We start from the raw sequence: 13,848 nt of genomic DNA, 5'->3' as shown, positions 1-13,848 counted from the left end.
CCAGGGCCCAGTTCCAGATCACTTACACTGGATGGTCTCAATACGTGACGGTGGTGGTTCCTGATCATCAGACACTCGGAAAGTGAGAGGCGGGGAAATGAAAGCGGGGGTGAGGAGGGCCCCCTCGTCTCCTGAAGTGACTCGGGTCTTCTGAGCTGCAGTGTGGGTTCCCACTCTTCCAGGGTCATGGGCCTGGGGGTGAGGGCGGAGGAAGGGAGGTGCCTTGTCAAATCCAATGGCCTCTACTCCATCCTAATCCTCCTCAACCTCTCAGCTGCCTTTGACACCGTGGACCATCCCCTTCTGGAAACATTATCCAAATTTGGCTTCCTTGACACAGTCCTCCCTTGATTCTCCTTCCAGCTCTCTGGCTGCTCATTCTCAGTCTCTTTCACAGGCTCCTCCTCTGCCTCCCACTCCCTAACGGCAGGGGTCCCTCAAGGCTCAGTTCTGGGACCCTTTCTATTCTCCATCCATACCCACTTCCTTGGAGAACTCATTCCCTCCCATAGCTTCAACTACCATTTCTATGTGAGTGATTCCCAAATCTACATCTCCAGGCCTGATCTCTCTCCTTCTCAGCAGTATCGCATTTCCTCCTGCCTTCAAGACATCTGTAGTTGGATTACCACTCTTGGCTTCAAAGCTCTCTATCACCTTGCCCCCTCCTACCTCACCTCCCTTCTCTCTTTCTGCTGCTCACCCCATACACTCCGCTCCTCTGCCGCTCACCTCCTCACTGTCCCCCGTTCACGCCTATCCCGCCGTCGACTTCTGGCCCACGTCCTACCGCTGTCCTGGAATGCCCTCTCTCCTCACCTCTGCCAAACTAACTCTCTTCCCCTCTTCAAAGCTCTACTCTAGGAGGCCTTCCCAGAATGAGCCCCCCCTTTCCCTCTGTCCCCCCTTCCCTCCCCCCACCCTCTGCTCTTCCCCCTTCCCCTCAGCACTGTGCTCATTTGTATATATCATTTTTTACCCTATTTATGTTGTTAATGAGGTGTATATCTCCTTGATTCTATTTATCTTGATGATGTTGTCTTGTTTCTGTTTTGTTCTGTTTCGCTTTGCTGTCTGTCTCCCCCACTTAGACTGTGAGCCTGTCTTTGGGCAGGGATTGTTTCTTTCTGTTGCCGAATTGTACATTCCAAGCTCCTAGTACAGTGCTCCGCACATAATAAGCGCTCAATAAATACTATTGAATGAATGAATGTCCTACCGGCACTTCAAACTTAACATGTCCCAAACAGGACTCCTTATCTTCCCACCCATACCCCGCCCTCCCCAAGATTTTCCCAACACTGTAGACAGCAGCACCATCTTTCCTGTCTCACAAGCCCACAACCTTGGCATTATCCTTGACTCATTCTCACTCATTCAACCCCCATATTCAGTCTGTCACCAAATTCAGTCGGTTCAACCTTCATTCATTCAATTGTATTTATTGAACGCTTACTATGTGCAAAGCACTGAACTAAGTGCTTGGAAAGTACAATTCAGCAACAAATAGAGACAATCCCTGCCCACAACTGACTCATAGTCTAGAAGAGGGGAGACAGACATCAAAACAAGTAAACATCACTAAAATCTGCCCTTTCCTCTCCACCCAAACTGCTAGCACATTAATCCAAGTACTTCTATTTCACCTTGATTACTGCATCAGCCTCCTTTCTGACCTCCCTGCCTCCTGTCTCTGTTTAAGCCAATCCATACCTCACTTTGCTGCCCAGATAATTTTTCGATAAAACCATTGAGTCCACATTTCCCCGCTCCTCAGGTAAGTCCAATGTTGCCCACCCATGGTCTAGTGGGTTGAGATTGGGCCTGGGAGCCAAAAGGTCATGGGTTCTAATTTCAGCTCTGGCACTTGTCTGCGGTGTTACCCTGGGTGGATCGCTTAACTTCTCTGTCCTCAGTTCCCTCATCTGTAAAATGGGGACTGTGTCCAACCTGGTTATCTTGTATCTACCCCAGTGCTTAGAACAGTGCCTGGCACATAGGGCTTAACAAAGACCATAATTATTATTATTATTACCACCAGCTTTAAAGCACTCAATCACCTTGACCCCTCCTACCTTACCTCCCTGGATTTCGTACTACAACCCAGCCCACATATTTCACTCCTTTACTGCCTACCTTCTCACTGGACCTGGATCTCGTCTATCTCACCACTGACCTCTCGCCCACATCCTGCCTGTGTCCTGGAACGCCCTCCCTCTTTATATCAGACAATCGCTCTCCCCGCCTTCAGAGCCTTATCGAAAACACATCTCCTCTAAGAGGCCTTCCCTGCCTAAGCCCTCATTTCCTCATTTCCCATTCCCTTCTGGGTCCCCAGCTACTTGGATTTGCACCCTTTACTCACCTCTCCCTCAGTCCCACAGCACTTCTGCACATTTCCATACTTTATGTATTTATAGTCATGTCTGTCTCCCCCTCTAGTCTGTAAGCTCCTTGTGGGCAAGGAATGCGCCTGTCAGGCTTAGTGCAGTTTGCTCTGCACACGGTAAACACGCAGCAGAAACAGCATGGCGTAGTGGAGACAGCGTGGGCCTGGGTGTCAGAGGTCATGGGTTTTAATCCCAGTTCTGCCATTTGTCTGCTGTGTGACCTTGGGCAAGTCACATAATAGTAATAATAATAATGGTATTTAAGTGCTTACTGTATGCCAAGCGCCGTTCTAAGTGCTGAGGTAGATACCAAGTAATCAGTTGTCCCAAGTGGGGCTCACAGTCTTAATCCCCATTTTACAGATGAGGTAACTGAGACCCAGAGAAGTGAAGTGACTTGCCCAGAGTCACACAACTGACAAGTGGCGGAGCGGGGTTTAGCAACACGACCTCTGACTCCCAAGCCCGGACTCTTTTCCACTAAGCCCCGCTACTTTTCACTCCACTGTGCCTCATCTGTAAAATGGGGATGGGGACCGCCTGCGAGCCCCACGTGGGACGGGGACTGATTCCCGCCCGATTGGCATGGATCCACCCCAGCGGTCAGTCCGGTGCCCGGCACACGGTGAGCACTTAACGAATACCATTATTACAGTGATTACGACTGATCGACTGATGGATTGATTGGGTTAAGCAGCGGAGAGCTGGAGTCAGAGGCTCCGGGTTTTTCTGTGTGAACTTTCCTCCCCATCTGGGGCTGCTGCAGCCCTCCCGGCTTCACAGCTGTGGTTTCCGGTTGCACTTGACAAGACTTGGTCGGCCTCCCCTTCCTCCTCCTCCCTCCCCATCCCCCACGCGTGGAAGGGCTGGGCTCCGGGGCGGGGTAGAGGCCCGAGGAAAGCACGGGATGGTGCTGCCTCCTTGGGGCTGCTCGGGCCCATTGCCGGGGGAGACACCATTTTAGGACTGTATGGGCCGCCCCCGCCTTCCCTCGGGACCACACAACCCCCCACCTAGTTGCCGGCCCTTTAGCTCCTGGCAAAGAGCCAGTATCAAAACGACTATTGGCTTCCATGCTCTCCATCACCTCGCCCCTTCTTACCTCACCTCCCTTTCTCCATCGCAGCCCGCACGCTGGTCCTCTGGTGCCACCCTTCTCACTGGGCCTCCATCTCGCCCTTCTCTTTGCCCACCCCTGGTCCCCCCCGCCAGACTGTAAGCCCGTTGTGGGCAGGGATTGTCTCTTTATTGCTGCATTGTACTTTCCAAGCGCTTAGTACAGTGCTCTGCACACAGTAAGCGCTCAGTAAATAAAATCGAATGAATCCTAATGAGGGTATTTGTTAAGCGCTTACTGTGTGCCAAGGATTATTGTAGGCACTGGGGTAGATACAGGGTCATCGGGTTGTCCCACGTGGGGCTCACAGTCTTAATCCCCATTTTCCAGATGGGGTAACTGAGGCCCAGAGAACTGAAGTGACTTGCCCAAAGTCACAGAGCTGACAAGTGGCGGAGTCGGGGTTAGAACCCACGACCTCTGACCCCCGAGCCCATGCTCTTTCCTTTATGCCACGCTGTTTCGGAATGAATAAATGAGGTCAGGGAAGTGACGACCGGGTCAGCTTCCACACCTCTGAGAGTCAGGTTCTCAGTTGGTCTGTCCCACGGTTGTATCGTGCTCTCCCAAACACTTAGTACAGTGCTCTGCAAGTAGTGAGCACTCAATAAATGCAACCGATTGATTGATCTATTGGAATATAAGCTTCTCAAGGGCAGGGATCATCTCTACGAACTCCACTGTACCCGCCCAAGCTCTTGAACACGATGGTCTGCCCAGTGTAGGTGTTCAATAAATGCTATTACCCGATGGATTGCACTGTTTGGCTGGAGCTTTGGGCACTCTGATGTCTGGCATTTTAAAGTCTCAGTCTCCCTCCACCTCAACTTTGGGTGCTGAGTTTCACGGTGCCCGTGTTCAGAAGAACCGGGAACGGCTCTGGAACGAGTGGGGAACGTCAGGGGACGTTCCCTGTTCCGATGAAATCCGATGGATTTCCACGAAATTTTGTGGGAGACATCATTATGTTAGGCAGTGTGTTGGGAGTGATATCGGTAAATTAGGTGGCTTGTTATGTCAATGACATGGCTATTTTAGACAGCGGGCCTGCCACCAAGGTCATCTCGGGATCTGAATTCATGCAAACCGGCTGCCAGGGGCCACCTCAAACAGGGAACTAGGTCCGGGACGTTCCCGCCCTCTCTGCATCCCCTGTTCCCGGTCAGGAGGTCAGAGCTGGATCGCTAGGACTGAGGGATTGGTGGAGGGGGACAGGGTTGGGCACAGACCTGTCTGATCCCCTGCCCCACCTGCAGGTCCGGCCTCTGATCCCGCTCGGGGACTTGGAGGGCAGAGGTTGCAGTGGGCCGGGGGGAGGGCAAGGCAGGGGCGAGGGGGCTGGGCCTGCCGGCCCCTTCAACCCCAGATGGTGCTCGCGGCCTGTCGGATCCGGTCTGGGCCGGCGGTTTGGGAGTCCGAGTAGGGCAGGTGCAGTGAGTTATGGGGACCAAACTAGTCATTGCAGACCCCTTCACCTTTCCCCCAGTCCGGGCCGCCATCTCATCCAGCTCCCTACCGTCCCCCTGGGTCCGCCGGTCTCCCTGGGTCCGCCGGCCCATTCACGCTCCCTCATCTCCCGACGGATCATCCCCTCCACATCCCTCACCTTCCCAGACCTGCTCCCCACTCCTCTGACTCCAAGAGTGAGAACAGCTTGGCAGAGGCAGAGGCAGATGGAATGGGATCTGGTCATCCTTTCCCTAAGTGCCTCTCCTCCTGCAGGCCTCCCCCCACCTGACCCTTCCCCAACCTCCTGCATCGGTAATTTACTGTAATTTATTTTTGTATATTAACGTCTGTCTTCTCCTCTAGACTGTGAGTTCGTTGTGGGCAGGGAATGTGTCTGTTGTTGTAGTATACTCTCCCAAGCACTCAGTACAGTGCTTCGCACACAGTAAGTGCTCAGTAAAGACAGTTGAATGAATGAATGAAACTGGCCAAGGGCAGAGCTCAGATGAGGGTCAGGTTTGAGAAACAGAACTAGCTCAGGAGTTCCCGGGGTCCTGGTTTGCCCTTGGCTCCCCATCCATTACTCCGGCTGCCCAGGGCAGGAGAGGGGAGGAAAGGAGCTGGGGGCCGGCAGCTGGGACCAGAAAGATCGCCCCTTGCTCTTCCCCCTCAACTGAAGTCAGAAAAATGTCCTTCAGTTGACCGTAGGCTAGTCGGAGAGTTTGTTGGAGGGTGGCCTGGCTCCTCATTAGTTGGGCAAGTAAATGTTGCCCATGAGACCTTGTGTCCCCCTAACCCTGCACCACTGATGAAGCCGAGAGAAGAGGCTAATCAATTGGCCACTCCCACATCCCACCTGGGTGACTGACTGTGATGTGATGCTCTGGTTGCAGTGTCCTGTGTGACTGGGGCGGGGGGGGGTGTAACTCCGAAGTGTTCCTGTGGCACTCTGTCCTCTGGTGCATGAGTTTCAGTCTCTGCTGGTCCATTGGTGGGCCCTTATGGAGGCGGGGAGTCTTCCTATAACTCTCGTTGGTACCGGAAGCGAACAGTTCCAGACCCAGAAGTAATGCCATCAAGCTGTTCACATAGACAGGCCCAGTCACGGCCCCCCACCACCTCCATGCACACACCCGCCGGGCCAAACATCCCAACATCAGAAGAAAGCCGACAACATGAGGCATCTCCTTTAAAAATATATATTTACAAGCCAGAGTTCCCCGTCTCTGGAACTCTTAAAAAACATCATTTTGGGGAAATGAAACGACTGAGACAAATGGCACAGGACCACCCCCTTCAGCCCTAGGGGGTCTCACCCATTCGAACCAGCCCAGGTCCTCGCTCTTAATCCCACCTTGTTGGATCCCAGACAGCGGGGTGACCCCAGAATTGGGCCAAGAGGCCACAGACCGCCGTCCCCTTCAAAAGCTACTCCACAGCCACCTGACCGGCCCATCCTAGCACAACTCCCCGATGACCCTGCCCATGCCAGCTACCTGAGTCTCTACTCACCCCAAGACAAGGGTCTGGATTTCCTGGGCTGCTGCTCTTGCTCCCCTGGCCCAGGGTGGCTCTGAAGGGACCCACCCCATGTCCCTCAGACAGTCCGTGTGAGGTCCCAAATTGGCCCAAGGGTGAGCAGTTTTCCCTTTGACCAGTGAGTGAGCCCAAAAGAGGCGGATCCTTCCCGATCCCCAAAGACCCTGTGCCCCTCCCTATGGCTATGCGGGGCCCCAGAACGGGACCCAAGAAAAGTGCCAATGTGCCTCGCTTTTCCCCCAGAAAAAGAAACCCCCAGAGAGAGACCCTGGGCTGGGGGAAGGAGGGATGGGGAAGGGAGACCGTGACTGCTGCTGGGCATGCTCAATAAAGGCAGGGAAGACCATCTCTCACCCCGCTACCCATCGCAGCACAGCCCCAGGGGCATGAGGCAAATGATTCGGCGCCGGGCGCCTGGCATCCCTCCCTGGCCGCTCCAGAGGGCTGCCGCAAATAGCTCTCTCCAGCACACCTTCACATCCAGACCCTCCGGGGGCCCCAAAGGAGGGGCAGCCAGGGCCCCGGCTGCTGCACACAGCCAATGCCCGGAGGCTCGAGTGATGGGTAGCTGCCTAGACCAACCAGCATCTGTCCCTTTACTCCCACGCTCTTCCAGGATCACTTCCATCTCCTCCACGACCCTTCGGACGTTGCTCCCAAATCTCCTGAATTGCACACTGCCCCTCTTACTCCCCACACCCTAGTCCGGTCTCTGCGTCCACCTTGAAAAGAGGGGGCAGATACTGGGCTCCGGCCCCAAAGCCAGTGAGGTGATCCCAGTCGCACCCCCCAACCCTCCCACCCCCAGTCATGCCCCCGTGACTCCCTGAGACCAACTGACCCCTCACCACGTCCATCCTGCAGGGGGGAGGATGGGGATCCCTGTCCCCAGGATGCCAACGGTGGCTGCGGAGGTTGGCAAATCTCTAAAATACTGGTTTGGTATCAAAAATAAAGGCTCAAGACCGAGCCCTGGGGCAGCCCCAGGCCGGGGGCGAAAGGCAGGCAGGGGGAGGGCCCCAGGGCAGCCTCCCCCTCACCCCAGCCATCCTCCCAGCTCCTTCTAGGTCGGCAGCCCCCAACCCCTCTGTGCATCTCGGATGCAGTCAGAACCCTCTTCCAAGTGAAAAAGCCCTTATGTCGTTCCCTGTTAAAAAATAGAATATGATATCAAAAAGTGGGGCAGGGCCCCATGCACAAACAAGCCCAGGCTCCAGCCGGGAGGGCTCCCCAGGCGGGTGCCTCTCCCCCAATGCCCTCAGCCCCGAGACATGATGGGACCGCCTAGGGCAGTTTGCCAGCTCGGGGGCCCGGGGGCGGGTCAACCGGTCAGGCTGCTCAGAGCCAACACGGCAGCCTGGCTCCCCACACTAACTCTGCTAGGCAAGAAACATCCCTGTGAGAGGAGAAAGAGCAAGAAAGGGCCACGTAGGGGTAGGGCCTCCTCCCCTGCTGCCGTTTTCATGATAAACACCATTTCCGGGCCAGAGACCTGCCCACCGGGTCCTAAAGAAAGAAAATCCCTCTCCCCGGTCGGCTCAAGTGCTTACTCCGGAACAGAAATGGCAGTGGCAGCAGGGGGTGTGGGGAGGAAATGGAGGGATGGGGGACTACGACAACAGTGGGATGTGGGAGGAGAGGGAAGGTACGGAGGGAGGTGGGACTTCACCTGCCTTTTCCCTGGCAAAGAGCCAGTGCCCTATGGTCCTCAGGAAATAAATAAATTGTTCTCCTGCAATTGCGGGAGAAACAGTGTGAGGCCAGGGCAGGCAGGGTGGCCTCCTGGGCCATTTTTGTGACGACAAGGAGTGACCTTTAACTGTACACACTTGCGTACACGTGCGCGCCCATATACACACCCACACACACTCAAGGGGACATAAGCGAAGAGTTCCCACCCGGGGGACCAAGAAAGAGGCCAGGGATCTGGACCAGGGCCGGGCTTCGCATCTCCTCCAGGCTACAACAGGAAACTCCAGCTTCCAGGGAGGCGTTGGGCAAGCCCCAGGGATCCTCTCACCCCAATGTAGAGGGTCTAGAGGCCAAGCCCCAGGGCCCAGAGGTCGGGTTTGGGGAGGGAGACAGCATTCTTCTCAACCTGAAGCTGACTCAAAACAGCCTCCAGCCCTTAGGGTCTCCCCTGACACCATGCAGCTTCCAGAAGACCCCGACCCCCTCCACTCCCACGGCTTATACCTACGCCCTCCGCTGAAAAACCCGAAGGGCCCCTCCCCACATTTGGAGAGGGGGAGCGGGGGAGTAAGGACGGAAAAGGAAAAAGAAGTCATGGCTTCTGGGGCCCAGGAGAGAGCACCACGGGGGTGGAGAGTCCATCCACGCTGAGCGAGGGAATGTGAACCTGGGAGCTGCTGCTGGTTGGAAACTGGGGAGAGAGAGACAGAGACGGAGTCAAAGAGAGAGAACAATGGGGAGAGAAAGAGACACAGAGAAAAAGCCAGGGAGAAGGGGGTGTGGTGGAGAGGGGTTTTAGGAGAAGTTGGACATGGCGGTGGACTCCACCAAGACTGGGTGGGTTCTGCTTTCAGGGGGTCCCTGGCATCACCCCAGGCCTGCCTTAGCGCAGACCTGCTCCCTCAGAACTAGGGCAGGGGCACTGTTCTCAGGACCCTGGCCCCAAGGGACAGGGGATTTGGTCAACCTCTGCAGGATCGCGACCTCTTCCCGCTTCCTCCCTGCCCGAGGCCGAGCCGTTCGAGCCGTGCCGAGAGGACCCGTTCCAGGCTGGGAGCCCACCGCCCGCCGACAGACCCACGAGGTAGTGGGCCGGGCGTACCTGGAAGGAGAGTTTGGCTGGGCTGCGGGGGGCGATGGGGCTGAGAGTGCTCCAGAAGTGGATAGTCGGCGGCAGGGAGCTCGGTGTCAGCAGCACTGGCGTCTGAAAGGCAGAGGAGAGGGGCTGAGGGGTGGCCCTGGGTGACTGACTGGCTCACCCCTGAGCCCCCCGAACCTACAGACCCCCTCTGCACGAAACCCAGTTTTATGCTCTGTCTTCACCCCTACCCAATCCTTTGAGCTTTTGGCTCTGTCTCCTAAGCACCAGTCAATGATAGTAACAATCATAACGATTACAGTATGTGTTAAGCTCTTCCTATATCCCAGGCACTGTACTAAGCGCTGGGGTGGATACAAACAAATCAGCAGGGACATAGTCCCGGTTCCCCAAGGGGATCACACTTAGTCCCGGTTCCCCAAGGGGATCACGCTCTTAATCCCCATTTTACAGTTAACTGAGGCCCAGAAAAGTGACTTGCCCAAGGTCACCCAGCAGAAAAGAGGCAGATCCGGGATTAGAACCCAGGTCCTTCTGACTCCCAGGTCGCTAGTCTATCCATTAGGCCATGCTGCATCTCGACATCTTCCCACCCCAACACACACATCGTAAACTGGGTGGTGGGCAGAGCCCGGGGGGACCCAGCTAGTCCACCTGGCCCTCCCCAGTCCCCGGGCACTCACCAGGGCATGAGAGGTGATGACAGATGGAGTGAGAGAGGTGCTGGTTCCTCCGGGGGCCAGGAGGCCACTGGGGGGTCCCGGGGCCCGATCTGGAGCGGGGCCGGCCAGAAGGCTGGGTGTGAAGGGCAGCTCCAGGTCCTTGGGCTTGCGGCTCTTTTGGGGTTGTGGCCCCTCGGCGGCCCGGACCTGCTCCTTCTCCTGGGCCCCCAATCCGGCCACAGTCCCGGCTCCGGCCCCAGCCAGGCCCAGAGCCAGCTCCGCCTCCACCGTCTCCATAGCGACCATCTCCAGCAGCTCCTTCTCACTAGGCGGGACATCCGGCTTAGCAGGGGGCCCGTCTGGCTCTGGGTTGGCCTCATCTCTGGGTGCTTCCCCACCCCCACCCCGGTCCTCCTCCTCCTCCTCCTCCTCCTCTTCTTCCTCCGGGAACTCCACCTTCACTTCGGGCAGGAAGGGCTGCCGCTCAGCCTCCACCTCCTCTTCCGAACCTTGAACTTTGACCTCCGTGGGGGCCAGGATGACCTGTGCGGGGGGCAAGATGAGAGGCCTGTGAGGGGGACGGCCCAGCCAACACCCAAGGGGCTGCCTCTGGGTGAAGACCGGTGGAGAAAGTTAGGGCTCTAGAGGAAAAAGTTAGGAACGTTGGATGATACTGTGGTTGAAAGGGGGGCAAACATCACCCGGTTGCTCCCCCAGGCATCCTGTTGCCCGCCCGGCCTAATACTGGGCTCCAGCCCGAGGTAACATCCCATCCCCGACACGCACACATCCCCGCCCTGGGCAAAAAGGACCCTGGGATTTAATGATCTGAACGGATGTCTCTCTCCTCCCTTCCCCGCAACCACCGACCCCTTCCCTCTCCCCCACTCCCTCCCTCTCTGTCCCTGGCGTCCCCCCTCTCCTCCACCCCAGTTTAGGGTGGGCATGGCTTCTCTTCCTTTCAGTTCCTGGGCGTGAGACCCTCTGCCTCCGCATTTCTGGAGCTGGATCATCACCGGAGCCCGGGCGGCCCCACTCACCTGCAGCGGGACAGCCGCCTCGGCCGTTTCCAGGCTAATGTCCAGCGGCGGCGGCGGCAGCTCGGATCCGGGGAAGTCGCTGGGGGGCGGAGCCTCGAGGCGGGCCGGGCGCAGGGCCGGAGCCTGCAGGGACTGGATGGTGAAGGTGGAGTAGAGTCCGGAGCGCATGTACTCGTTGCGGCTGCTGCGGGGGGGGGCGCCGCCCCCGCCCCCCCGCGGGGTCTTAGGCAGCAGCCCCGGCGCGGGGGGCAGCTTGGGGGGCTCAGCCGGGGCCTCGGGCCGGCGTCCTTCCTCCCCGCTGCCCGCCCCCTCTGGGTACGAGACAAACTTGTACACGAATTTCTGGCCGCTGACCTTGCGTATGATGTTCTGCAAGAGGAGGTGGAGGAGGGGGGAGTCAGGAGCGCCCACCTTTGCAGGGATGGGCGGGACTTGGGTCCACTTCCTCCCTGATCCCATCCAGTCCATCTGGTTCCAATGGATCAGACTGGGTTTCTGGTGCCAGTGGGACCTAAGTGGAGCCGGGTCTCTTCTCCTTCTATCCCCCATCACCAGGTACCAGAGGGATGGTGCGGGGACAAATGACAGTCAGTAATAATGACGGTATTCGTTAAGCACTTACTAGGCACCAAGCACTGTTCTAACCGCTAGGGTCGATAGGAGGTTATGAGGTTGGATGCAGCCTTAATTCCCATTTTACAGATGAGGTAACTGAGGCACAGAGAAGTAAAGTGACTTGCCCAAGGTCACATAGCAGACGAGTGGCGGAGCCAATATTGGAACCCAGGTCCTTCTGGCTCTATCCGCTATGCCACGCTGCTTCTCAAAGCAGAAACCCAGTCTCCTGCCTGGAGTCTTCATTCGGAGTCCAGGGAGCCTGAGGCTGGGTTTGAGGATGAGCTTAAGGTGCCGGCTGTCAAGGTGCGGAGTGTCACGCTGCCATGCTCCTCTTCTCTACTCCCCTCCCCTCCCTCCCACCCCACGAGAGGGTTAGACCCCGCCCCCCATCATGGCAGTTCAGTCCAAAGAGTTCCCCAGACCTTCCTGGACTATCTTTGATGGTTTAACCCGCTCACCCCCAACCCACCGGTCCAGTAAAAATTTCAAATTCGGCCTGCAGGGAACACGGGACCTTCCCACCTCCCCAGTTCACGGACACCCAGGGGCATAGACTTTGGGCTCGTCCGGCGAGGCCAGTGAGAGAACGGGGGAAAGGTGGGCCTGAGAGTAGGCTCGGGGCCAACAGGAAGGATGGTTGCCTGTGAGGGACGAGCAGCTGTGAGGGGAGGGGACAAACTGAGTGAGGGACGGGACCTGTGAAGCTGGGGCAGGGGGCCGAGGGGATGGAGGCAGTACTTGAAGGAAAAGGGTTGACCGGGATGCAGCTGGGCGGAGAGCTTTGGGTGCGAAGACAGACTCTGGGGGGCCGAGTTTGGAGCTGGGGATTGAGCCTGGGGTCGGGCAGGGTTGAAATCTGAAACTCAAGCTGAAGGCCTGTCACCGTGGGGAAAAGGGAAAGGTACGGAGTGCGGAGCCTGTGCTTGGGCGGGGAGGTGCGAGCCGGGGAGGAGGAGTTGTAGGGGCTGGAGTTGAGGTTAGAGGTCCAGGGGCCTGGTCCCCACCCCCACCCCCCCAAGCCCCCGCAGGTACTCGGAGACACGGGGAGGAGATCAGAGCCAACCTTGTCGTAGTAGTAGCGCAGGGCCCGGCTGAGCTTGTCATAGTTCATGTTGGTCTTATTCTTCCGGAGGCCCCAGAGCCGCGCCACTTCCTCGGCATCCACCAGCTTGAATTCGCCATCGCTGGACGTCCAGGCGATGAGGTGCCCGTTGCTCTGCTCCTCCAGGAGCTGCAGCAGGAACTGCCACAGGGTCACTGAAGGGTCCATAACTGCGGGGGGGACATCGGCGGGGAGAAGGGGGCTGTGGGGCCACGGCTGCTGTGGACGGAGAGGGCTTTTCCCGGGTCCCCCGTCCCCCTTCTTTCGCTCGGCTCCTACCGTTTACACCCCAACCCTCCTCCCTTCCTCTAGTTTTGGTGGGGCTGTGTGTGTGTATGGGGGTGGTGAGGGGTGGGAGGAAGGGTCCTGAGGGGGAAGAAGTGAGGGAGAGGGGATCCCATCTTATCGCTCTCCCCTCCCCACCACCCTGCTCCTTCCGTATCCCCTGCCCACAACTTGTACGGGTGTCCAGGCCGGAGGCGGGGGGCGGGTTGGAGTAAGGGAGAGGAGGATCGGATCCATACTCCTCTACCTATGGTTCTGAAAATGTTGGAGAGGCCCTGCCATCCTTCTCTCAGCTGGGCCGGGCAGAGCTATGCAGGGGAGGGCAGGGCCGAGCCAGGCCGGGCAGGGGAGGGCAGGGGAGCGGAGGGCCAGGCCTGGCAGGGGAGGGTAAGGCAGGGGAGGGGAGGGGAGGGCCAGGCCGGGCAGGGGAGGGGAGGGCATGGCCGGGCAGGGGAAGGGAGGGGAGGGCGAGGGCAGGGGAGGGGGAGGGCAGGGCCAGGTCTGGCAGGGGAGGGAAGGGTCGAGCAGGGGAGGGCCAGGCCTGGCAGGGGAGGGGAGGGGAGGGGAGGGGAGGGGAGGGGAGGGGAGGGGAGGGCAGAGCAGGGCCGGGGAGGGCAGGGGAGGGGAGGACCGGGTCACCGGGACCCAGGTCTCACCTGTGAGGAGGGCGGCAGCCGCGGCGGCAGCCCCCGGGGGCGGGAGCTCCATGGGCCCCGGGCCCCGCCGCCCCCCGGCCCGGTGGTGGGCGCCCAGCCTCCGCCTCCGGCCCCGTGTTCAGGCCCCGTGTTCAGGCCCCGTGTCCAGGCCGGCTCCGGGGGCGGCGGCGGCGGCGAAGCGGAGCCGGTGCGGGGCCCC

General features: G+C 58.3%; 1 protein-coding gene across 5 annotated transcripts; it reads right to left on the bottom strand.

Moving 5' to 3' along the window:
* Positions 1-6,139: 6,139 nt before the first annotated feature.
* ELK1 (ETS transcription factor ELK1) lies at positions 6,140-13,846 on the bottom strand. 5 transcript variants are annotated; one of them, XM_029067855.2, is made up of 7 exons: positions 13,650-13,843; positions 12,670-12,878; positions 11,343-11,357; positions 10,989-11,120; positions 9,970-10,491; positions 9,290-9,391; positions 6,140-8,878 (listed from the first exon to the last, which is right to left on the bottom strand). In XM_029067855.2, the coding sequence occupies exons 1-7, from the start codon at positions 13,699-13,701 to the stop codon at positions 8,780-8,782; spliced, it is 1,131 nt and encodes a 376-aa protein (XP_028923688.1). In that variant the 5' UTR covers positions 13,702-13,843; the 3' UTR covers positions 6,140-8,779. The 5 variants fall into 5 exon arrangements, with proteins under 5 accessions (XP_028923688.1, XP_028923689.1, XP_028923687.1 ...); XM_029067856.2 differs by having other exon boundaries at positions 10,989-11,111; XM_029067854.2 differs by having other exon boundaries at positions 10,989-11,357; positions 13,650-13,844.
* Positions 13,847-13,848: the final 2 nt, after the last annotated feature.

Source organism: Ornithorhynchus anatinus, chromosome 6, assembly GCF_004115215.2.
Source record: "Ornithorhynchus anatinus isolate Pmale09 chromosome 6, mOrnAna1.pri.v4, whole genome shotgun sequence".
In the NCBI taxonomy this organism is placed as follows: Eukaryota; Metazoa; Chordata; class Mammalia; order Monotremata; family Ornithorhynchidae; genus Ornithorhynchus; species Ornithorhynchus anatinus.
This window is presented reverse-complemented; position numbering and strand designations above follow the sequence as displayed.

Bases quoted from the DNA above. Each gene is read 5' to 3' on its own strand.
- ELK1 (XM_029067854.2), bottom strand. From the start codon at position 13,701: ATGGAGCTCCCGCCCCCGGGGGCTGCCGCCGCGGCTGCCGCCCTCCTC. The intron at 12,879-13,649 runs GTGAGACCTGGG...TCCCCCCCGCAG, and splicing joins GGCTGCCGCCCTCCTCACAG to TTATGGACCCTTCAGTGACC. The intron at 11,358-12,669 runs GTTGGCTCTGAT...CTCCTCTTGCAG, and splicing joins TGCGCTACTACTACGACAAG to AACATCATACGCAAGGTCAG.